Source organism: Alnus glutinosa, chromosome 1, assembly GCF_958979055.1.
Source record: "Alnus glutinosa chromosome 1, dhAlnGlut1.1, whole genome shotgun sequence".
NCBI lineage: Eukaryota > Viridiplantae > Streptophyta > Magnoliopsida > Fagales > Betulaceae > Alnus > Alnus glutinosa.
The window spans coordinates 12,668,485-12,690,879 of record NC_084886.1 but is presented as its reverse complement, the minus strand read 5'-3'; the positions used below and the strand labels follow the sequence as shown (position 1 = coordinate 12,690,879).

The following is a 22,395-nucleotide window of genomic DNA, read 5'->3' as shown; positions in this document are numbered from 1 at the left end:
AGTATGGACTCCATTATTCAAGTTGCACCTTTTCAAGATCCAACTTGTGCTTTTCTATTTAGGAGTATTGTTATTCTTCTTGCAAGTGACTCAGCATATCATTGAAGGCTTCAAACTAGGACATTACAATTGGTTCAACTCATGATTAGGCTGTTTTGTGCATTAATACCCATTGATTCCGTTGGTAATGATATTCACCGGTTGGCCAAGACTCAACCCAGAGCATGCCCGTGTTATGGGCTTGGCTCAGGCTGTATAATAACTCACCTCAGGCCTTGCTGAGCTTGGACGAGAAATTTTCTTTTGGGCTGAGCTTGTGCAAGCCTCAGCCCAGACCAACTGACATGCCTGCTTCAAAAATGTGAAACCTCCCTCTTTCCACCATTTTTGTTCTATCTTTCATAATAATTCTGGGAGTACTCAAATGTGTGTTGACTATTAGTCATTTTCGTTGACCGAATTGATCGTTTCAACATAAAACATGCCCCTTTTCCAGTCTTAAGTATTTGTGGGTCCTATTTACTTGTGCTAATTTCATGAACATTTAACTTTACTTTGATGATTGTTGGATTATTAGATTACAGTTGGAAGTCTGAATATTAGGCACATTTCAAAGTTGATGTTATCAATGTCTTTTCTTATTATTCTGCCTAGCTCATCATCTTTTAGCACATTATTTTAATTGGCCTTGTTTTCTTCCAGGTTACTGAATGTGAGTGGGCTTCAGGTCGAATTGGTGAAATGATCTCTCTAGATGGTGAAAGTGATAAAAAAATTAGTTCCTCTTCTGTCATTCCCAGTGACTTTTTTGAGGATATGGAGTCTTCTTGGAAAGGTCGTGTGAAGAAGATCCATATAGAGGAAGAATTTGCAGAAGTTCAAAGGGCAGCTGAGGCCTTATCTTTAGCAGTAGGTCTCCCAGACTCAAAACTTTGCTTGTCATGATTGGATATTGTTGAAATTTGAAATAGGAAGAAAAATGAAGAAAAGATGGAGAGAAAGAATACAAAGACTTAAGGTGGTTCAGCCTTAGAGACCTACACCCACCATACGTAAAGCCCAAGTGACTACATTTTTCTATCTTGACTTAGATAATAAATCAATTCAATGAACCCTTTCTTCTGATGGAATTTATACAATTTGAAATACAAAGTTGACTTTGAATTTATGATATTAGGATATCGGATCAATATTATAATTAGATATAGTCTCCTAATTTAGTTCTAACAGCCACTCCCTTGATTTACTCATTCAGATATGATATATAAATCATACTTCAACACTCTCTCACAACTTGTGCATGGAATCCATGGTGGGATGCACAACTTAAAAAAATTTGAATTTGAAAGCTTGAAGCTGTCTTTCAAAAAAGTGTAGTTCAATAATACAGCCAATAAAGCCAAAACTTGATTTATGAAACCAAATTGGATGTGCTTTAGAGGCACATAAAAATAAATGCCATTAGAATGGGAACTCCCCCTCAATGATCAATCTGCAATAGATGCTTCTTGAAGACGTCATAGTAATGTTAATGTGATGAGATCTTTTACTATAACTTACCAGTTAGGAGTGAAAAATGCATGAAGAAGTGGCAATATTTCCTATTCTAGAAATATTGAAGGTCAACCTCTAAAAATCTTAGTCGCAGTAAGGGAGGTACCACATAAGAGTTGGCTGATATTCTCAGTTGTAGCATCTCTTCTCTTCCCTTGAAATACTTGGGTCTCCCTCTTGGTGCTCCTTTTAAATAAAAACCTATTTGGGATGAGGTAGTTGAGAAAATGGAAAAAATGTTGGCTAGTTGGAAGAATATCTACATGTCTAAGGGAGGGCACCTTACTCTCATCAAGAGCACGTTATCCAGTCTACCTACGTATTTCTTATCCCTCTTCCCATTATTAGTAGACATTGCTAGGAGATTGGAGCGTCTTCAAAGAGACTTTCTTTGGGATGGACCTGGTGGAGAGTCCAAGTTTCATATGGTGAATTGGAGGACTATTTGCTCCCCATTCCCTAGAGCAGGCTTGGGAGTAAAAAATATCATGTTCAATAAAGCTTTCCTTAGTAAATGGCTATGGAGGTTCATGCAAGAGGAGAATTTTTTAAGGAAACAAGTGTTTGTTGAGAAGTATGGGTCCAGAGAGGAGGTTGGTGTTCAGAGGAAGTTTGATGGCCTTACGAGATGAGTCTTTGGAGGAATATTAGAAACCGGTTGGGGTTTTCTCCAATCTGGAGAGAAAGTAGGATCGATAATCTTAGAAGGCGGGATTTCTCTCTTGTTAATTGGTGTTATCTATGCAAAAAGAATGAGGATATTGTAAATCACCTTCTCATTCATTGTGAGTACACTAGTGATCTCTGGCACTTGGTTTCCAACTTATTCAGGGTTTCATGGGCGATGTCTAGCAACATCCTAGAGTTGTTTCATTATTGAAAGATCCAGGGGCGAGGACATCCTAAAGAGGCATTTTGAAAAGTTATTCCTGTTATCTTAACGTCTAGCATTTGGAGAGAAAAAAATTGACGTCTCTTTGAGGACGGCGGGTTCAACGTTCTTTCTTTACAATCCTCTTATTTTAGATCCCTTTTGGATTGGGCTTTTGTATATGTTCCTAATTTTTCCTCATTGGACCTGGTAAATATGGTTAATTTTTTAGATTGTATAAGCCTATAGGGTGATTGGCTCTCTTGTATACTCTTTGTGTACGAGGGCTCTGCCCTTTTCTTTCAATAAAATTATTATTCATAAAAAAAAATAAAAAAATAAAATTCCTAGGGAAGATATGAAAAGAAATGAAGCTAGTAAAGAGATTCAAGCAAGGTCCAATTGGCACACTCTAATATCATGTTGAAATTTGAAATAAGAAGCAAATGAAGAGAAGATTGAGAAAGAAAGAACACATAATTAAAGTGGTTCGGCCTTAAGGTCTACGTCCATCGTACCTTCTGTGTAATCCAATAATTCTTAGAAGATCATTTGATCTTGACGTCGTTTCTTAATTATACATGTAGTCTTTTTTCGGTTGTTTTAGGGCGTAACCTTTTCCTTTCCTAATTTTATTACAAAAATATTCTTTTTGAGGTTTCCCTTGTCCAAATAATCAGCCTTCAATTCTGTACCATCTATCATTATTTGTGAAGCATGGATATGGATACATGTTATAAGTACAATACTATATGGATACAGTAATATGATGAATCTTGTATGCGTGTATGTGTGTAGTTGTAAGCTATTCTAAATTAGTTTTGCATGCATTTTCCATTTGTGTCCAGATATGAGATAACGTTAACGTTAAAAGGGTCAAATCCATGTCATAAACCCTTACATTTATATTATGATTTTTGAAATAATTCATATATATTCCTCATCCAATACGTATCCCAGTATTAAAATAAAAGCAAAAAAAAAAAAAAATGTATAAGAAGTATCCCGTTTCTTATTGGGGAACATATAAGAAGTATCTCATATCTTACACATGGCAAGTATGGGCACAACTTCCAGATTTGTATTACTGCATAAATTTTTTTTTTGATAAGTAATAAGCCAATCTCATTTAAAGCGTGAGGCACCCCTTAGTACACTGAGAGTATACAAAAGGAAACGCCTAACTAGAGAAATGAGTAAGAAAATGAAGAAAGCTAAAAGATAAGGAGAACACATAAGCCGTAGTCCAAAGATACAGAATGTGATAGAAGGAGGATAAAAGTTCCTCAGGGGTCTTCTCCACTCCTCAAAGCTCTGGTTATTTCTTTCCCTCCATAAGCACAAAAAGAGGCAAATGGGCGCCATTTTCCACACCGTAGCACTCCTCGACTGGCCTGAAGACCACCAACAAGCAAGCAGATCAATAACCCGTCGAGGCACAACCAAGACAACCCAAAGTGACTGAAAAGAGAGCACCACAAGGTAGAAGTCACATCGCAATGGAAAAGGAGATGGTCCACGGACTTCTCCGTCTTCTTGCACATGCAGCATCTGTTTATCACGATAATATGGCGCTTCCTGAGATTGTCCAAGGTGAGGATCTTATCAAGAGTTGCCGACCAATAAAAGAAGGCCACCCTTGAGGGGGCTTGGGTCCGCCACACACACTTTCAAGGAAAGCAAGCACCTATAGTACGAGTCAAAGAGTGAAAAAGAGTCTTGACCTTGAAAATGCCTTTTTTGGAAGGGACCCACCAAAGCTTGTCTTTGCCGCCTCTTCTGACAATACCTAAGTGCAACATCTGGAAGAAAGATCCAAAACATTCACCTCTCAATCATGCGCTTCTCTAGTAAAGCTCACGTTCCACTGGTTGGAACCACCCAAGAACTCTAGGTTATTCGCAACAGAGGCGTCCTTCGCAATGGCTATATCAAACAGGGCTGGAAATGCTGTTTTGAGAGTCATATTCCCGACCCACAGATCGTGCCAAAAGCTAATCATGGTTCCATCTCCCACTTTGAATCTGGTGTAACCTGAAAAAGTCTCCCAACCTTTCCTAACATTCTTCCATAAACCCACCTCGAAAGCTCCGGTAGGAACGTGAGAGCACCATCCGCCTTGTAAACAGCCACATTTGGAATCCACCACAGTTCTCCACCAAACATCTCTCTCAATACGCCACAACCATTTACCTAGAAGAGCACGGCTGAACATTCTTAAGTTACGGATACCCAACCCCCCCTCAGAGATCGGGGAGCAAATCTTAGCCCAACTAACAAGATGATATTTAAATTCATCACCAATCCCTCCTCATAGGAAGTCTCGTCGGAGCTTCTCAATGCGATTAGCCACACTAGCAGGGATGGGGAAGAGGGACAAAAAGTACATAGGTAGGTTGGAAAGTGTGCTCTTAATAAGGGTGACCCTGCCGCCTTTGGAAAGATACATCCGTTTCCAACTTGCCAACCGACGTTCCATATTTTCCATAATGACATCCCAAATAGACTTTGCCTTGTAAGATGCCCCTAACGGGAGGCCAAGGTACTTCAAGGGCAGAGAGGAGGGCCCACAACCTAGAATGCCAGTCAACTCACCCATGTTGTCCACATTACCCACATGAACCAAAATAGACTTAGCCAGATTAAACCATAAACAACTTCGAAAAATAAGAGTAGAACTCGGAGATGATTAGGGTTGGCCCCACAGAAAACCAAAGTATCATCCGCGAACAACAAGTTTGAGATGATTACAGCTGGAGGCCTAGAACCCACAGAGAAGCTTGAAAGAAAACCTTCATCAACAGTAGCAGTGATCATTTTGTTCAAAGCCTCCATGACTATAACGAAGAGAAAAGGAGATAGTGGGTCAACCTGCCTCAACCCCGAGAGCTACTGAAAAAGCCAGGTGGAGAGCCATTTACCAAAATGGAGAAGCGAACCGAAGATATGCAATGCGCTATCCAAGAGCACCATTTCTTCTCGAAACCACACCTCCTCAGCATGTACAAAAGGAAATTCCAGTTGACATGGTCAAAAGCCTTTGCAATATCCAGCTTGCAAAGTAACCCAGGATCGTCGGATTTGAGACAATTGTCCAAACATTTGCTAGCTATAAGGACTAAATCCAGGATTTGCCTACCTTTAACAAAAGCGTTCTGAGGCTTAGAGATAATCTTTTCCATAATAGAACTCATTCTATTAGCAAAGACTTTGGCGATGATCTTATAAACCCCAGTGATAAGACTAATAAGCCAAAAGTTAGAGATATTGATCGCCCCAGCTTTCTTTGGAATTAAAGCAATGAAAGAGGCATTAAGGCTTTTCTCAAAATAGCTGCAAGCATGGAAATCTAGGAGAGCCTTCATGAGATCAGATTTGATAACATCCCAGCAGTCTTTAAAAAAAGCCATAGAAAAGCCATCAGGGCCTGGGGCCTTATCTCTACTTACAAATCTTGCCAAGTTTTCACATCTTGTTATCCAGATTGCTTATCTACTTACAAAACCATGGCAAGTTTGGTTAGCTGCATAACTTCTCCTTATCCAAATTCTGCACTTGCTACACTATGCATGTTGCATTTGCCACTTTTGTATTTGAAAATAAAATGAAATCGTTATATTCTCACCATAGACCAGTACATTTGCTCTGTGAGTCCCCTTTTCATCGTTTTTTTTATTAACATTTATACTTTTCTAATTCTATTTGTTACACATTTTATTTATGGGCAATTATTTTCAGGTAACTGAAGATTTCCTCCCTATAATTTCTAGAATAAAAGCTTCCACAGCCCCATTTGGCGGTTCAAAGGGAGAAATTTTATATGCTCGAGAGCATGAAGCTGTTTGGTTCAAGGGCAAACGTTTTACACCATCTGTATGGGCTGGGACTCCTGGGGAGGAACAAATCAAACAGATTAAACCTGCTTCAGATTCAAGAGGTAGAAAGGTTGGAGAGGAATGGTATACCACATGGAAGGTGGAGGATGCTTTAACCAGGTGTGCACATACACATAAAGCCATGGAAGTTATTATAATGATTCTCCTCAGTAAAATACTTGCTTCATGTATTTAATTACATCTTTTATAATGGATAAAGTTTTTTATTTTTTGTTTTAGGTACCATGAGGCAGGTGCCAAGGCAAAACTGAAGGTCTTGGAATTATTGAGGGGGCTTTCTTCTGAATTACAATCTAAAATTAATATCCTTGTCTTTGCTTCCATGTTGCTTATTGTTGCAAAGGCATTGTTTGCTCATGTGAGGTTGGGTTCACATATCTTTAATAAGCGTTTGCAACATTACTTACATATCTGTGACAGTAGTTCATCTCACTTATTATTTTCATGCCTGTAATAATAAAGCTTCTGCTTTCTTTAACAGATTTTATGTTTACGTATGAGTTAGAAGAATTAGGGTGCTGACATATATAGGGTGTCTTGTACCTTGGTGTACAACTTGGTTGGGAAAGAGTTAAATCAATTTAGTTTTTGCATATATGAGAATCATCTTAAAAGATTCAATAAGCCTGTGAACTTTGCAGGAATTAATAAAACAATAAAAATTATATGTGCCATCAGTTCATATTTATATTCTTAGGTTTTAATTGAGTTGTATAAATTGTCAATTTAATCATAAAAATGATTCAACTTAATGGAAATACTTTTTATATGCATACTGTTTACACTTTAGCTGAAGGTTCTTACGGGTGGTTGGTTTACACAAACTGCAACTGAGGTCCAACTTGACCTTTGGTCAAAATTCATCATGCTTAAATTTGTTAACTTTTTCATCTTCTGTGTTCTGACAAGTTTGTGTTGTGAAATGTTTCTTGTTTTAATCACCACTAGTCTTTTATTAAACTTGCTGTCTGTATTTTAATTTTGTTTAATTGATATTTTGCAGTGAAGGAAGGAGGAGGAAATGGGTTTTTCCCACTCTTGCAAAGTCCCATGGGTCTGAGGTTGTATTCAACAAATCAACATATGGTTGAGTGAATATTATATGATCCCTTCTAGTGATACTAATTCCATTTACCATATGTTTGGTCATAAATATCACAATATGTAATTCAAAATTTATAGGATTTGCTATTGGTTATGTTCTTGTTTATCGCAATTATGATTTTAAACAGGACACAAACTCATTATTGAATTTCTTTCTATTTTTAACTTGTAATCATGACAGATCCATGCTAGATATATGGAACTGGTGTCTTCCCACTTGTCCCATTAACTGACATGGAAGCACAATAACGTAGGCTTTTGATGAATATGATAAATTGTTGGAATACTCCAGTAGAGGAACTATTTATATGTTGCACTGAATGATATCTTATTGTCTTCTGATACTTCACAATTTTCATATGTAGTGCAGTTAATATTTATTTACAAAGATAGGGCAGTTAATATTCACAGATATAGAACTGGAGGGGAGAGTATCACTGTCTCTGAACAGCATATTTGCACTATTTTCTCAGGATAGTCATGAGCAGGCTTACGATGAGAAGATGTGTGAGCAAGAGCGATGGGGAGCTCTCTTTATGTCTTTGTTACTTAAAACATGCTGCACGTTAAATGACCCGTGCTTCATTGGTCTACATGTTTGGACATAATGTTTAATTGTCTGGGTTACTGCTGAGTCTTTTGTGCTAGAAGTACTACATCTGTCATTTTATATATAGAAACCATCATCATCACATTCTTACATGGTGGTGTCTCACATATTGATGCGTTGAATGCAGGATGTAAAGCCATTTGATGGAGCATATGGGATGAAGATAATTGGCCTATCGCCATATTGGTTTGATGTAGCAGAAGGCAGTGCTGTACACAATACAGTTGATATGCAATCATTGTTTCTTTTGACAGGACCTAATGGGGGTGGTAAATCAAGTTTGCTTCGATCAATCTGTGCTGCTAGTTTACTTGGAATATGTGGATTTATGGTGCCTGCAGAGTCGGCCTTGATTCCTCAATTTGATTCAATCATGCTTCACATGAAATCTTATGATAGCCCTGCCGATGGGAAAAGTTCATTTCAGGTAAAGCATTAAATATTTTTCTAATTTTTTCGGTATTCATAAGTTCTAAATATCTTGGCATATGCGGTGTTTTGGCAATGGAGCTTTCTTTGCTTTCTTGAATGCTAGAAAATTATATTTGTAGATTCCAACATCAATCTCCTTGCTTTTTTTTTTTTTTTTTTTTTTTTGAGCTGTGTTGTTGGATCCACCTCTCTATGCTCTAATTAATTTGTCAATTGGATAGCAATGCTGTGTCTTTTTGCTGCATGATATTTCCTCTTGTTATCAGAGCAGATATATGCTCATCAAGCTTTGTGATGGAGCAACATGGTGAACCATGATTCTTGTAGCCTACCCCTTTGATTTCTTATTTTTTGATAAGTAATTCGATCTCATTAAAAGGGCGGAGGGGCACAACCCAAACATACAAGAAGATACAAAGGAGACTTCTAATTAGAGAGAAAAATAACACCAGTCCAAGAATTCCTAAAAACTAGAGAAGCGATGACACTATTGTACATCGCGATCCAAACGCAAAGAGATTTGAACATATCTTTTAATTCTACCACTGATCTCTCACAATTTTTTGAAAATCCAGCATTTCTCTCTCTCCAAACACATCACATTAAGAAAAGAGGAGCCAAACTCTGAGCTTCTAAAATGCACCTACTTCCCAATTGGCCGCTCCAGTTAGCTAACTCCACCACCTTTCTAAACATGACCCATTCTACACCAAAAAGATAGAAGATCGAAACCCATAGCTCTCTAGCCACTTCACAATGGAGAAGAAGGTGCCTTTTACATATGTAACACTAATCTGCCACTATGACGTGTCTCTTTCTCAGGTTATTCAAAGTTAGGATCTTCCCTAACGTCGTCATCCACATAAAGAATGCGATTCTCGAAGGAGCCCTAAATCCCCAAATGCTCTTCCAAAGAAGCGAAGAGCCAACGGGACTGCAAAGCGCATAATAGAAGGATCTAACCTCAAACTTCCACCTTTTGGAAGGGATCCAATACATTCTATCCTTACCTTGTGTCAATTTAAGAGAGTACAATAGATCAAAGAACGAAGTGACCAAATCCACCTCCCAATCATGCACGGGTTTGGTAAAAGAAATATTCCACTAAAGGTTGCTGTTAAGGAACTGCACATGATCTGCCACCCAAGCCTCTTTACAGCGGGAAATATTAAACAATTCTGAAAAAGAGGCCTTTAGGAACTGATCCTCACACTACAAATAATGCCAAAAACCTTATATTGACCTCGTCTCTCACCTCATACCTAACAAATCTAGAAAACACCCCCACCTAATATTTTTTGACACCCCCACCTTGAAAGGCCCAACAGCCTCGTTGACATCCTCCCCTCATGCTATCATATTTGGTTTCCACCACTGATTTTCATGTTGTCTCTCTTTCTGTTGCGAAATGTTATAAACCACTTCCACAAGAAATCACGGTTAAACTGAATCAAATTTCTAACCCCAAATCCACCAAAGCAAACTGGAGAACAAATTTTGGACCAACTGACTAAGTTTAACTTAAACTCATCACCGACTCCATCCCACAGAAAATCCATCTGAAGTTTCTCAATCCGGTTTGCAACTCCTATAGGTATGGGAAAAAGGAGTAGATAATAAGTAAGCAAATTGAAAAGAGTGCTTTTAATCAGAGCTAGCCTACCACCCCTTCAATAAATAGAGCCTCTTCCAACCTGTCAAATGACGTTCCATTTTTTGAAGAATGCCATCCCATACCAACTTAGCCTTATATGAAGCCCTTAGAGGAAGACCCAAATATTTCATAGGGAAAAAGGGCACCCTGCAACCAAGGGTACGCGCCAAACCTCCAATATCATCCACTATGCCAACAGGGACTAGCTCTGATTTAGATAAGTTAATCTTCAACCTGGAAACAACTTCAAAACATAAGAAGAGACAACACAAGTGAAGGAAAGGGTCCCGATCTGCTTCACAAAAGATTAGCGTATTGTCTACAAACACGAGATGGGATACTAGCTCGACCCCAACCAAAAAGCCTGATAAAAGCTCCCTGTCCATTGAGGTGGACAACATTCTACTCAGCTTCCATGAAGACCACAAATAGCATAGGAGATAAAGGGTCTCCCTGTCTCAAGCCGCAAAACTATTAAATAATCCAGATGAAGAACCATTAATCAACATTGAGAAATGTAATCCTAGTCTAATTTGGCTATCAAGACATTCATTAGCTATCAGAACCAAATCTAAAATCTGTCTCCCTCTGATGAATGCATTCTGAGACCTAAAAATGACTTTCTCCAAAATCATTTTCAGCCTGTTGGCTAGGACTATATAGATGATCTTATACACACCACCTACAAGACTAATAGGACAGAAATCCCTAATAATAATGATGAAATGGAGTTACGGGAGATTTGAACTTGATAAAAAATTGAGCAGTATGTTCACAGTTGTTGCTTAATGTATGCATACTTGAATATGGAGAATGCTCGATATTTTTTTTATTTTTGAAAGTGTTTTTTCGTGAACTTCAAAGTCAAGCCTATATTTTGTGGAGTTTTATGATTAGAGGTGTGCTGGGTCTGCAATACCTAAAATTTAGAGGTAAAAAAAGATTATTAAAACTATTAGCCTTGTGTAACTTCAAATTTTCTTCTTCCTTCTATTTCTTTTCTCTTTGACATACTAGGACTTATTATTATTATTATTTTTTTTGATAAGTCGACATAATAGGACTTATATCATAGGCTCCATATTTTGTGTGGTCTTTCTAGCTTTTGTTTTTTGGGGGTGTGTTTCTAGCTTCATTTGCTGGTAATCGGAAATCTATTATCTAAATCATATCCTCAAGCTCTAGGCTTTGATTTTAATCTTTTGGATGAATCAGGGAAACTTACATAAATTGTTAATTTTTTTCAATTCTTAAACTAATACTTGCTGCCATTGGATACCCAACCAGGCTAAATCAGAATGGCATGGGCTCTAGTGTAAGTGTTAGTAGTGCATATCACTTCCAAAAGGTTTGTTAACAGTTCATCAGATATTCTGCTTTATTTTTAAAATATTTAATTTATAATTATATTTGGTTGTAGAAGTCTTTATAGTGAGATTCATGTTAGCATAAAGTATTAACTTTAATTCTAATTTTTAAACCTTATGTCATTTTTTCGCTCATAACATCATAAGCACCCTCAATTATTTATACACCTTGGTTTTAATATCTCAGGTAGAAATGTCGGAAATTCGGTCCATTATTGCCGGAACCACTAAAAGAAGCCTTGTGCTTATAGATGAAATTTGCCGAGGAACAGAAACCGCAAAAGGGACTTGTATTGCAGGGAGCATCATTGAAACTCTCGACAAAATTGGTTGTCTGGGTATTGTATCCACTCACTTGCATGGAATATTTACTTTGCCACTCAATACCAAGAACATGGTTTACAAAGCAATGGGAACAGTATATGTTGATGGCAAAACAAAACCAACTTGGAAGTTGATAGATGGGATATGTAGAGAAAGCCTTGCATTTGAAACAGCCAAAAAGGAAGGAATGCCTGAAACAATAATCCGAAGAGCTGAAGGCCTGTATCTTTCAGTTTATGCAAAAGAAGTTCTTTCTGGAAGAAATGAGAGAGAAGCTGACCTTTCTAACACGAGTATTTATCATTCTGATGAATCCCATCTTGAATTGAGTAGGATTAGACAAGAAGCTGCCTTTAATAGGAAAAAGTCAACGAACCAAGTGGAAGTTTTACAAAAGGAAGTTGAGAATGCTGTCACGGTAATATGTCAGAAGAAGCTGATTGAGCTCTACAAGAAGAAAAACATATCAGAACTTGCAGTGGTACACTGTGTCCTAATTGATGCAAGGGAACAGCCACCTCCATCAACAATAGGTGCTTCAAGTGTCTACGTGATGCTTAGACCCGATAAGAAATTTTATGTTGGAGAGGTACTTTTCTTTTGACATTCAATTATTTTATCAAGTATGAGTTAATACTCAGAAAGTTGTCCCTAAGCTTTTCTCAAGATGATTAATTACACCAAACCACAACCTGTTCTGCTATTTCACCAAGATGACCTGAGCAACTGTTGTCCAATATCTGGTACAATGTATTTGTCTTCACTCTTCATCAAGGCTATTTTAGTGATGCCAATTATTAATCTGATTATCTTTTTTTTTTTGCTGTAAAATATCATTATATTATAACTCTCACCTATCTAAATTGTCTTTCTCAAAAAACTGTTGCTATAGACGGATGATCTTGAGGGCCGAGTCCGTGCGCATCGTTCAAAGGAAGGGATGCAGAATGCATCTTTCATTTATTTCTTAGTCCCAGGAAAGAGTCTGGCTTGCCAACTGGAAACTCTTCTCATCAACCAGCTTTCTAATCAAGGGTTTCAACTGACCAATGTGGCTGATGGTAAGCACAGAAATTTTGGCACGTCTGTCCCCATAGAAAGTGTGCCTGTGTCTGTGTGTTCTTGACGCAGCAGCCCTTGATCCCTATGTTAATAGCTAGTCAGTCAGAAGAAAGAGGTTGTTGGCCTCGCTATGTTACTGGATGTAATTCATTGACAAAAGCAAGAGGATGTGAAATTGATCTGGCAGTGGCTGCACCAATTTTGTCTTTTTTATGTCCGTTGCTCCACTTGCAGTTTAGGGTCCTCACCTCCAGTAAATGGGGTGAGATTTTGTTGTTATTTGACATCTTATCTTACTGTCAGTGATGCCCATGTATATAAATTTCTTTTTATTTCATGAGTTTTACGTCTCCCATTCTTTCCTTTGGACTTTGTTTTGGACTATTTTCTACAGGTTTTGAACTTTTGCTAGGCCTAACATGGCTTGCAAGGAGCGCATATTGAGGTTAAAAATAACAGGTATCTCTACGAGGTGACCATCTACCTGCAAGATGCACCACTTCCATGAACTCCTATTATTCTTAGCATGGATAATTGAGTTTCAAATGGGGTTCCGATTATTGTTAATTTATTATAAAGCATCATATTAATGGTATCTCCTTTTCTTTTCTTTTTTTAATTTTTTTTTTTATGACCATCGTTTATTGTAACTAACTCCAATTAGTTAAGAAAAAGTTTGTAAATAGTCAAACCTAATATATTGGGATGAAGGTTTCACTTTTCAGTTACTGATCAGTCTGATCTCAATTAATTAATCTTTAGTTCATATGAACCGGGTTCTTTTATAATTATTTGTTCTGGGGTCATCTTTGGTAGTGATGTGATAGATAGAAATTGGTGAAAATTAGAACAGAAAGTTCCAAGTTTAACACCCAACTTCTCTGCTTAAAAAAAAAAGAAAAAAAACACCATGCTTTAGTTAGTTGCAGCCGGCTCGATCCCTTAATGACTAATGAGAGAGGTTCTTGACGGGGTTCACTTGTCCGTGTAGTCTGAGGTGTTAAGCATTTATTTTTTCTCAATTGATTGTAATTCGAGCAATTTTGTAAGGAATCCGGGCCCATTTGGAAAAGCCAAACCTTAACCCTTCAGATTGAGGGTTGAGGGTCAAGATTCGTAGAGAAAATTATTATTGAGCCTCTATTTTTTCCATTAGCATTAGAATAATGCTATAAATTATATTTATATCTCAAAATGTTCACGTGACGTTCCAATTAATCATTGAGATTACGATATCAATATTATGAGATAATTAAGAAATAAAAATATAGTATATTTATTTTTGTCAATTTTGATCCCTCTAGAATCCGACAATACTCCAGGGAGTGTTAATCGGTTTTAGGGGGGCAACTAAACAAGCCTCCAAGAAAATCTCCGTGGCGCGCTCTCACAAAAGGAACGTTCAACCAAAACGGTGCGCTTCGTTCATTTTTGTTGCTCTTCTTTTAAAATCTCGTTTTATTTTCCCACATTTTTCTCGGCAACCAAACAGAGGGAATTGCGAAAGGTGGTGAGATCTGGATGGACAAGGTAGTGGAGGCAGTGGAGAAGGCGAAGAAGGAGTGGGACGAAGCGTATAGTGGGACCCAAGAGCATATAAAGGCGATCGAAGAGTACGGGAAATCGAAGGAGGAGAGGAATTCGCTGCCGAGATTGAACGGGCTCGCGCAGGACGGCTTGGCTTTGCTCTCTTCGCTCCAGTTCAAGCTCGATCTTCTTGCGCCACAGTTGCCCTCCGATCATGAAGTCCAATCAGCAACGGCTTTGCTTCACTCTTGGAAGAACCAATCCCAGAAGTACAGTTTCTTTTCCTCTCTCGCTATGTGAACAAATTGTACCGTCTGTTTGGTTGCTCAGAAAAATGGAGGGAATGGGGAAAGATAATTTGGAGTCTTATATTGTATTCTTTAACCTGAATTGCCTGAAAAGAATTGAGCTTTCAAGCCAACCGAGTGAAAATAGATGCATTGAGTGCAAGATTACGTTTTATTTTATGTTCCTTAATTTATGAGCAAGCAACTAACGGTCTCGTTTACTAATTTCCTTATAATGGATTTTTCATATATGAATAGTTTCGTGATTTTCGATCATGGGCTTTGTTTGCAGTTTGCGATTGAGTCTGAGGAATGCCAATTTGCAAGCAAAGGCTAACATGAGGAAAGCTGCTCAGAAAGAGGTAACCATTTCCATATTAAATTACGCTACTAAAATGTTAGTCATTAAAAACCATTTTTTCTCTGGTAGTTTATCTGATACCCCATCTTTAACGTTTCTCATTTTGTGAAAAGCTTGCAATTATTGACATATGGCAATGCTTATGAGAGAGGCTTGGAATGAGGTGTGATTTCATGTGCTTGTGTTAATTGCAGAGAGAACTACTTTTGGGCGGTGGAGAAGAGTCCACAATTCGCAGACGCAACTTGCAGTAAGTTTGAATGCTTTATATCAATATTCGGTGCAGTCATTGAAATTTATGGCAAGTTTTATGAACATGAACAAAATAGTCACTATTCTTAACTTGGGTTTGTTAATACACGTCTTTCAGGACAAAAGCTGGAATGACATCTGCTGCTGAAAGCATCACTGAGAGCCTTCGCCGTACTCGCCAATTGATGGTTCAGGTTAGCAGCTATTTTTGCTTCCTGTTTTGTTTTGAATGGGATGCACAATTAATTTATTTTTTTGAATTTCTATGTGCTTATAGGAGGTGGAAAGAAGTACTAGCACACTCATGACTGTCGGTAGGTCCTCTTATTCCAACATCTTATGTAAAGTTATTGTTGTTTAATTATAATGGAACTGCATTGGGTATGATCCTTCTTTTTTCTTTTTGATGAATTATTGGATATGATCTTTCTTCCAGCATCATTTCTTGTATTTTACTTACTCAGTTTGGATACTCTTTCTAATACTCAAGGAATCAAAGAATTATGGAACTATTTTTATGACTGCACGATTTAGTCAAAAATGTCAAAATTACTTTAACCCATCAGTCAGGAACAAAAATATCTTCCAATGGATGTGATCCATTGGAATCCGCAATGAAATGTTCATTCCTTTTGTCACAAGGAGATGGGGCTGGCTCTCTTTGGTATCTGGTCAACTCTTCCTCTTCATTGTTTTGTCATATTTCAAAATTAATCTCCTAAATTTTTGAAAGAGATCATTCTTTGGAGTTCATGTAGTGAAGCGGAAGGAGATGATGGATGGTCTTTGTGAGCTGGATATGATTGCAAAGGAAAGACCTTTAAATGAAGATGAAAGGTTGAGGAAGGAAGATATCTCTAGAGAGTTGGAGAGAAGTTTCCTTGAAGAAGCGAGTTGGAGACAGAAGTCAAGGGCCCTTTGGTTAAGAGAGGGAGATAAAAATACAAAAAATTTTCATCGTTTGGCAAATTTGTATGGAAGACATAACTCGGTGGAGCCCCTAGTTGTAAATGGGAACATGACGTCTGATTCCACAGAAATAAAGGAACATATTGTCAACTTTTATAAACAGTTGTATGTTGAATTGTATAATTGGAGATTAAAGTTGGCTGTCTGTTCATTCCTTTCAACTGATGTGGATGAAAGAAATTGGATGGAAAGGGAATTTGAGGAGAGTGAAATGTTGGAAGTGGTGAGAAATTTTAATGGGGATAAGGCTCTAGGACCTAACGGTTTTTCTATGGATTTTTGCAGAAGTTTTGGGAGGTATTAAAAGAGGACATTATGAAAGTTTTAAATGAGTTTTATAGCTGAGGGAAGTTTGAGAAGAGTTTCAATGCTACTTTTGTGTCTCTCATACCTAAGAAAGCTGGGGCAATGGAGATTAAAGATTTTGGGGTAATTACATTTTCCCCCCATGAACTACCAAAAAATGCGCGATGCCCCCATGAACTACCAACTCGACCAAAATAGAGCATTCAACTACCAAAGACAACTATTTTTCTTCTTTCGGTCAGTTAGAGGGGTTAAAAGAAACAGTCAACGGGTCATGTGTCGTTTTATATGGGGGCATGTTGGAAGATGGTGGTAGTTCATGGGAGGAAAAGAGGAAGATGGTGGTAGTTCATGGAGGGAAAAGAAGAAGAAAATGAGGGTAAAACAGCGTGTGACGGTCACGTGACCCGTTGACCGTTTGTTTTAACCCCTTTGACTGACGGAAGGGGGGAAAAGTGTTGTCTTTGGTAGTTGAATGCTCTATTTTGGTCGAGTTGGTAGTTCATGGGGCATCGTGCATTTTTTGGTAGTTCACGGGGGGAAAAGATAATTACCCCAAGGATTTTCGTTCTATTATTTTTGTGGGTGGTGTGTATAAAATTATATTGAAGGTCCTGGCGAACAGGTTGAAATTGGTATTGGGTTAAGATTGTTTCAAGTTCACAAAATGCATTTATCTGAGGCAGACAAATTATGGATTCTGTATTGGTGGCGAATGAGGATTTGGATTTTCAGATTAGATCTGGGGAACCGAGGCTATTGAGTAAATTGGACTTGGAGAAGGCCTATGATCATGTTAATCGGGAGTTTTTGTTATACTTGTTTGATTGAGTTCTTGTGGCTGTTCCTTGTTTGGGGATCCTATAATTCTGGTCATCAGAATGTCCCCCGTCTTTTAAATCAAAATTTGATTGTTGTCCCTCTGCATCTTTGAGTGTAGTTATATATTTGAATACTTGTTCGGGTTACCTTTTAGGCAAGTGCTTATCTTGTTCTTGAGTCTCTGATCTGAAAGAACTAGAGAATGTCAAAAGATGTGGAAATCTTGTGATATGTGATATCTCTTAGGTCAAACTACTGCGGCATCTCCGGCATGAAACCAATCTACAGAAATATTCTCTTTCCTCTTTCTTAACTTGAGTTTTCCTCTAGAAGACACATAATGCAGGAAAATAATCTGTTGTCACAAAATTGGAAGTTACTAAGTCAAGCAAGGTTGTCAAAACAGAGTTTGATGAAGGTCAACCAAAAACTTTGAAAAGCAATTTGGGTATAGATCAGAAGTAAGCTGTTTCAGTTATTTTTTATCTTAATTATTAAGACTTATTTCTGAGAAGCAACAGAACTAGTTGGAGTTATAGCTCTAACTGCAAAGTAGAATATACTTGAATCATGGTTGTCATCAAATGAGACAGAAGGACATGAGGACATGGTATTTGGCTCTGGTGGAATAGATAACAAGTGTGGTGAACTTATCCGAAAAACCAAAGGAAGAAAAAAGTGTGATGAGCCCCTAAGATTTGTGTATCTAGATGATAGTGACTTTGATTTTGGTTTTAGTTCGGATCTAGTGATGAGGCCACATTTTGATGAGAATGTTATCCTTTCTCTAGCTTTCTATGATCAACTACTGACTTGTCTGTGATTTAAACTTTGAAGCAGTGTGATTATGTCTACAGTGAAACACCACCTTCTCAACTTCATTTTCACAGCCTCACCTAGTGATCAATCATGAGTAACTGGGAGCATATGTGCCAAGATAATAGAATAAGGCTCCTTTATAATAGCCACCGGGCAGAGACATCATTATATAGGCTTCACCCTGAATCACCCATAGGTGTGGCAACTAATTTCTTTTATATATGTGACCAAATGTTCTGTAGTTTTGTCTGCTCAGGGCATCCCCAATGATTTATCATGTGATGCTGCTTCTTTTGGTTCGCTGCTATACAAGATGCATATTTATAGGAAATTTTGAGTCAGATTTCTATGAAATAATATTACTTGTAACTTCAACAAAGCACAGACGTAGAGTCCATAGCATGATTATACAAGAACTTTGGACATGAATTCTTTTTGTATTTGTTTGGCAAATATGGCTTGGATCTATAGAGGAATCAACAGGAGTATTAAAGAAGTCTGAAAGTGAATATAAAGGGCATCGCTCATTGTTGATGCGAACCCGAAACCTACTCTCCACAATGAAACGTCAAGATGTCTTGGACAGGTAAAGAAGATTTTTTTGGTTTCTCTCTTTCCCAATGACTAGTTATCTTTATTTGCACAAATTTATGCCATCTCTTTTATTTGAACAGGTTGATACTTTCAGTTGGAGTTTTCTTGTTCTCGTGTGCTGTTCTTTATGTTGTCTCAAAGCGCATTGGAATACTAAAGTTGTAGAGAAAGGTTACTGCCGCTATAAAGGCTGGTTTGGTGGGACAAGCAGAGATTGGACACAGACCGGTTGCAGATGGCGTAAATCTTGCCCAGGTCCATAAAGATCCAGTTCATAAGGTGGATGTTCCTTTTGAAAGACCTATGCGTGATGAACTCTAAAGTTCTTTTCTTCTTCTTCCTTGTGCCTCTTAAGCTATATATGTCATGCAATATAGTATAATCAATTTTATTTTTATTTTTTTCTTCCTTCATGGTTGTATGTTCTCTACATTGTTTTCTTCTTTTAATCGTAAAATAAGATGCCTCCTCGGACAAATGCCCCAAAATTACTTGAGGAAAGGGAAAGTTGGTTTCTGCTTATCTCTCATATTCGTAGGGTTTGTTTCCTAGAGCCAACCATGTCCAAATATGTACAATCTTTGTCCATGAAGTGTAAAGAAAATTATACATAGCTGAGAGAAGACAACCAAAGATGTCTTAATTTAAAAGTGCACTAAATCTAGTACATAACTGATTTGGCAGACGCAAAGCAGTGTCATTGGTCTGTTTCCGGTGTCCCAACAAAAACGAGATGAATCATATCATGAATCGAACAGAGCCAACTGACTGCCAGAGGTGGTTATGCCAGGAGCCAGAAATTTTTGTGGGTTTTTGTATTGAGAAGAAAGCCTGCATTTTGGCCCTTTTTCTGTACTCCAACACAGGTGCACTTGCTGTTCTCAATCAAATACTCTGCTGTGTCTATCCCTTTGGTCCCTCTCATAGATCCTCCCGACCGCCTACATCTGTTGCTGCAAAAAGACACATACCTTCATTTAGGATTACGAAAATCCAATAGCACTTTAATAAAATATAATTACAAAGAACCGAAAAAAAAAAAAAAAAAAGAAAAAAAAAAAAAAAAAAAAAAACACTTTCAGCGGTGTTCTTTTTCCACTTTTATATGCAAGTTTTCTGGTGCAAGAAACATGTCTGTTCTGAAACTCGCATTACTTGTCATAGATATAGGACATGTTAGACATCTATCTCTTACCTATATCTGTACAACCAAGTTTCAAATTCATCATTGAATTTGTGGGACCTGATGTGAGTTTTACAAATTTAGTAGGTGGTTTTGAAAATGAGATGGGTAATAGGAGATTGATTTGTATCATTTTCCTATAGGTATTTATTTTCACGCTTACAATTTTTGTTTTTTGATATAGGTAAAGTACGAATAAATGAATATCAAGATAGAGAATGACTTTAAGAAGTATATAATGGAGATATTCAATTGAGAAACGCTATTTATCATTCTCTCAGCATTTTTAGCTAAGTTGGCGTGCTTCATCCATCCTTCATTAAATATGGGATAAAAGAAAAAAAAAAAAAAAAAAAAAAAAAAAAAAAAAAAAAAATCACTGGTCGATGAAGTTCCTAAGCCAAACTTGATTGGTCTCTCGCAGAGGAACCCAACCACCCATTTACCTCGGCTATGAAAAACGTATTTAATATTATTTTCAAGTCTCTACCAAATAATAATAAATAAATAAATAAAAACACTATTTATATATGAACTAATGCAGCCCTGGTTTCTATCGATTAGCATTGTAGGTTGAAGATTGTTGCTAAAAAACTCACCCTAAAATTGCTGTTGAGAGGCTTCGCCGCTGCCCTATAATTATGAGATCGATCCTGAGTAACATGCTTTGGAAAAGAATAACGCTTGCCTTGTCCTTGCCTTCCAATATTTCCACCCTCTCTACATGTACCCGCAGTTTCGGCTGAGCAGCTTTGCATGCATGCTTCATTTCTTCAACAAAATCCTCACCCCCTCCACCTCCATCCGAGCATCCCATGGTGGAAGAGGAGCCTGCACCTGGCCTTCTGAGGAACATCGTGAATGTGTTTCGCCACGAGTTTGGGTTTTCGACGTGGAGGAGAACCAATTCGTCTTGCTCAAGCACTGCATGGGAAAGAGCGTATTGTAGTGCAACCGCTGACTCGCGGGTTGGCTCTGCTACCACCATTACCTTACGTGCTGAAGAGGTCTCACCTTGCATGGCCCGCCGCTCGATCTCTATATTATCATCAAAGGCAGCCCCCGCCGCCGCCACCACCACAAGCACAAATAAGGCTTTGGATGGAATCATGGAGGGTAGAAAAGCGAAATACAAGACAGTTAAAGGAAGTCATTTTTGTTATGTGTTTATCCATAAGGACAACTATTAACAAATTGTCAGCTTTCATTATGTGATTCACAATTTAGGGCTACTTTGGTTGTTCCCTGCCAAAATTGGGGGTTGTATGTTTGTTTTGGAAGCCCCCCATCCTCGAGACTCGGTCCCTGCCAGCAAAGCTCACAAACGGGGAGGGTTTTGTCTCATCACTTTCTTCTCTAGTTTCAAAACCCACCAGCATATGTAAAGGGTTTTCAATTGGAAGTTGTCCTATATATGTCTCCTGAGTTTTTGGGTTGGTGACAAATGAGGTCCAAGTTTCTAATTTTAACAGTTAAATATCTGATTTTTTACCATTTGACAAATTGGTCTAACTTTTAATGGAATAAGGGTCAAATGCCTTATTTTCGCATAAATCCAATAAAAACTTACCACGTGGAGACCGAATCCTTGTCACCATGTCATAAATGTACGTGCATTACGCTCAACAAATTTACAAACAAACACACACAAAAGATGAAAGCAAGTGATGCGAGATTTGTGATGGATGTATGAAAAACAAGGATGACTTGTAGAAATAAAATGAAAAGATGATAGGATTTGATACCTCATTTCGAGTAGGAGAAATCACAATTCTTGACTTAGGGTAGAAGAACACCACAATACTCTACTTAGGGTAGGAATAAACCAAAATTTCTCTAATTATTTTTTCTTCTTTCATTATTGACCAAATGGTCTTTAAATAGAAATACAAGTACTATTAATAAATGAGAGCCCCTTCTATAAGGATGGGCTGTAAAAGTGATGTTTTACAGCTTCCAATAAGGAGTAAACATATCATCTAAGAAGAATAAATACAATCGATATAAAAGTACCTAATCTTATGAAGAAAAAAAAAAAAAGAGTAGTAGATGCAATACCCCCTCCAGTTCAGAATCAACCCACAGTTCCTAAACCTGTGAATCACTACGAGAAAGAGATATAAAGAAAGCCTCCTGCAATACCAGCCATGTCCTTTGCTCCCACTCCCATTTCTTCTCTTTCTTCATGGATCGAAATTTCTGAATGTGATTAGTCGATTTTCACTTGCAGATTTGATGTTTATTTCTTGTTTTCTTTGTTATGTTGTTGTGGGTTTTATTGTTTTTCTTGATCTATGATTTTTTTGGGTCGAAATGACAGTTTTGAAAGATCTCTACGTTGTGGGTTTTTGATTTTAAGATCGAGATTGTGGATTTCCTTTGTGGCGTTGTGAGTAGATTG

The 22,395-nt window shown here is 37.7% G+C and overlaps 3 protein-coding genes across 8 annotated transcripts in view; 2 read left to right on the top strand and 1 right to left on the bottom strand.

Moving 5' to 3' along the window:
- Positions 1-13,498, top strand: part of LOC133873217 (DNA mismatch repair protein MSH1, mitochondrial) — a 31,670-nt gene extending 18,172 nt beyond the window's left edge. For 4 of the 5 annotated variants that reach the window (XM_062310964.1, XM_062310952.1, XM_062310960.1 and 1 more), the window contains 7 exons: positions 703-909; positions 6,164-6,420; positions 6,541-6,684; positions 7,325-7,382; positions 8,163-8,462; positions 11,676-12,401; positions 12,705-13,214. In XM_062310964.1, the coding sequence (XP_062166948.1) occupies positions 703-909; positions 6,164-6,420; positions 6,541-6,684; positions 7,325-7,382; positions 8,163-8,462; positions 11,676-12,401; positions 12,705-12,938 (1,926 nt within the window). In that variant the 3' untranslated portion in view covers positions 12,939-13,214. Of the gene's footprint in view, positions 1-702; positions 910-6,163; positions 6,421-6,540; positions 6,685-7,324; positions 7,383-8,162; positions 8,463-11,675; positions 12,402-12,704; positions 13,215-13,268 lie in introns of those variants that run through there. The other variant, XR_009901113.1, reaches the window with a different exon arrangement.
- Positions 13,499-14,189: 691 nt separating this feature from the next.
- On the top strand, positions 14,190-19,224 carry LOC133873239 (uncharacterized). Its single transcript, XM_062310973.1, has 7 exons — positions 14,190-14,670; positions 14,981-15,050; positions 15,244-15,299; positions 15,420-15,495; positions 15,579-15,615; positions 18,689-18,803; positions 18,892-19,224. The coding sequence occupies exons 1-7, from the start codon at positions 14,396-14,398 to the stop codon at positions 18,974-18,976; spliced, it is 714 nt and encodes a 237-aa protein (XP_062166957.1). The 5' UTR covers positions 14,190-14,395; the 3' UTR covers positions 18,977-19,224.
- Positions 19,225-19,592: 368 nt separating this feature from the next.
- On the bottom strand, positions 19,593-21,058 carry LOC133873246 (uncharacterized). 2 transcript variants are annotated; one of them, XM_062310977.1, is made up of 2 exons: positions 20,594-21,058; positions 19,593-19,758 (listed from the first exon to the last, which is right to left on the bottom strand). In XM_062310977.1, exons 1-2 carry the CDS (start codon positions 21,013-21,015, stop codon positions 19,593-19,595), a joined length of 588 nt encoding a protein of 195 aa, XP_062166961.1. In that variant the 5' UTR covers positions 21,016-21,058. The 2 variants fall into 2 exon arrangements, 1 of the variants encoding a protein (XP_062166961.1); XR_009901114.1 differs by having other exon boundaries at positions 19,632-19,764; positions 20,594-20,710.
- Positions 21,059-22,395: the final 1,337 nt, after the last annotated feature.

Coding starts and splice junctions, on each gene's coding strand:
- LOC133873239 (XM_062310973.1), top strand. CDS start 14,396: ATGGACAAGGTAGTGGAGGCAGTGGAGAAGGCGAAGAAGGAGTGGGAC. Junction 14,671..14,980: donor TGGAAGAACCAATCCCAGAA/GTACAGTTTCTT, acceptor CTTTGTTTGCAG/TTTGCGATTGAGTCTGAGGA. Junction 15,300..15,419: donor ATTCGCAGACGCAACTTGCA/GTAAGTTTGAAT, acceptor CACGTCTTTCAG/GACAAAAGCTGGAATGACAT.
- LOC133873246 (XM_062310977.1), bottom strand. CDS start 21,015: ATGCAAGGTGAGACCTCTTCAGCACGTAAGGTAATGGTGGTAGCAGAG. Junction 19,759..20,593: donor CTCTCAACAGCAATTTTAGG/GTGAGTTTTTTA, acceptor TTGCAGCAACAG/ATGTAGGCGGTCGGGAGGAT.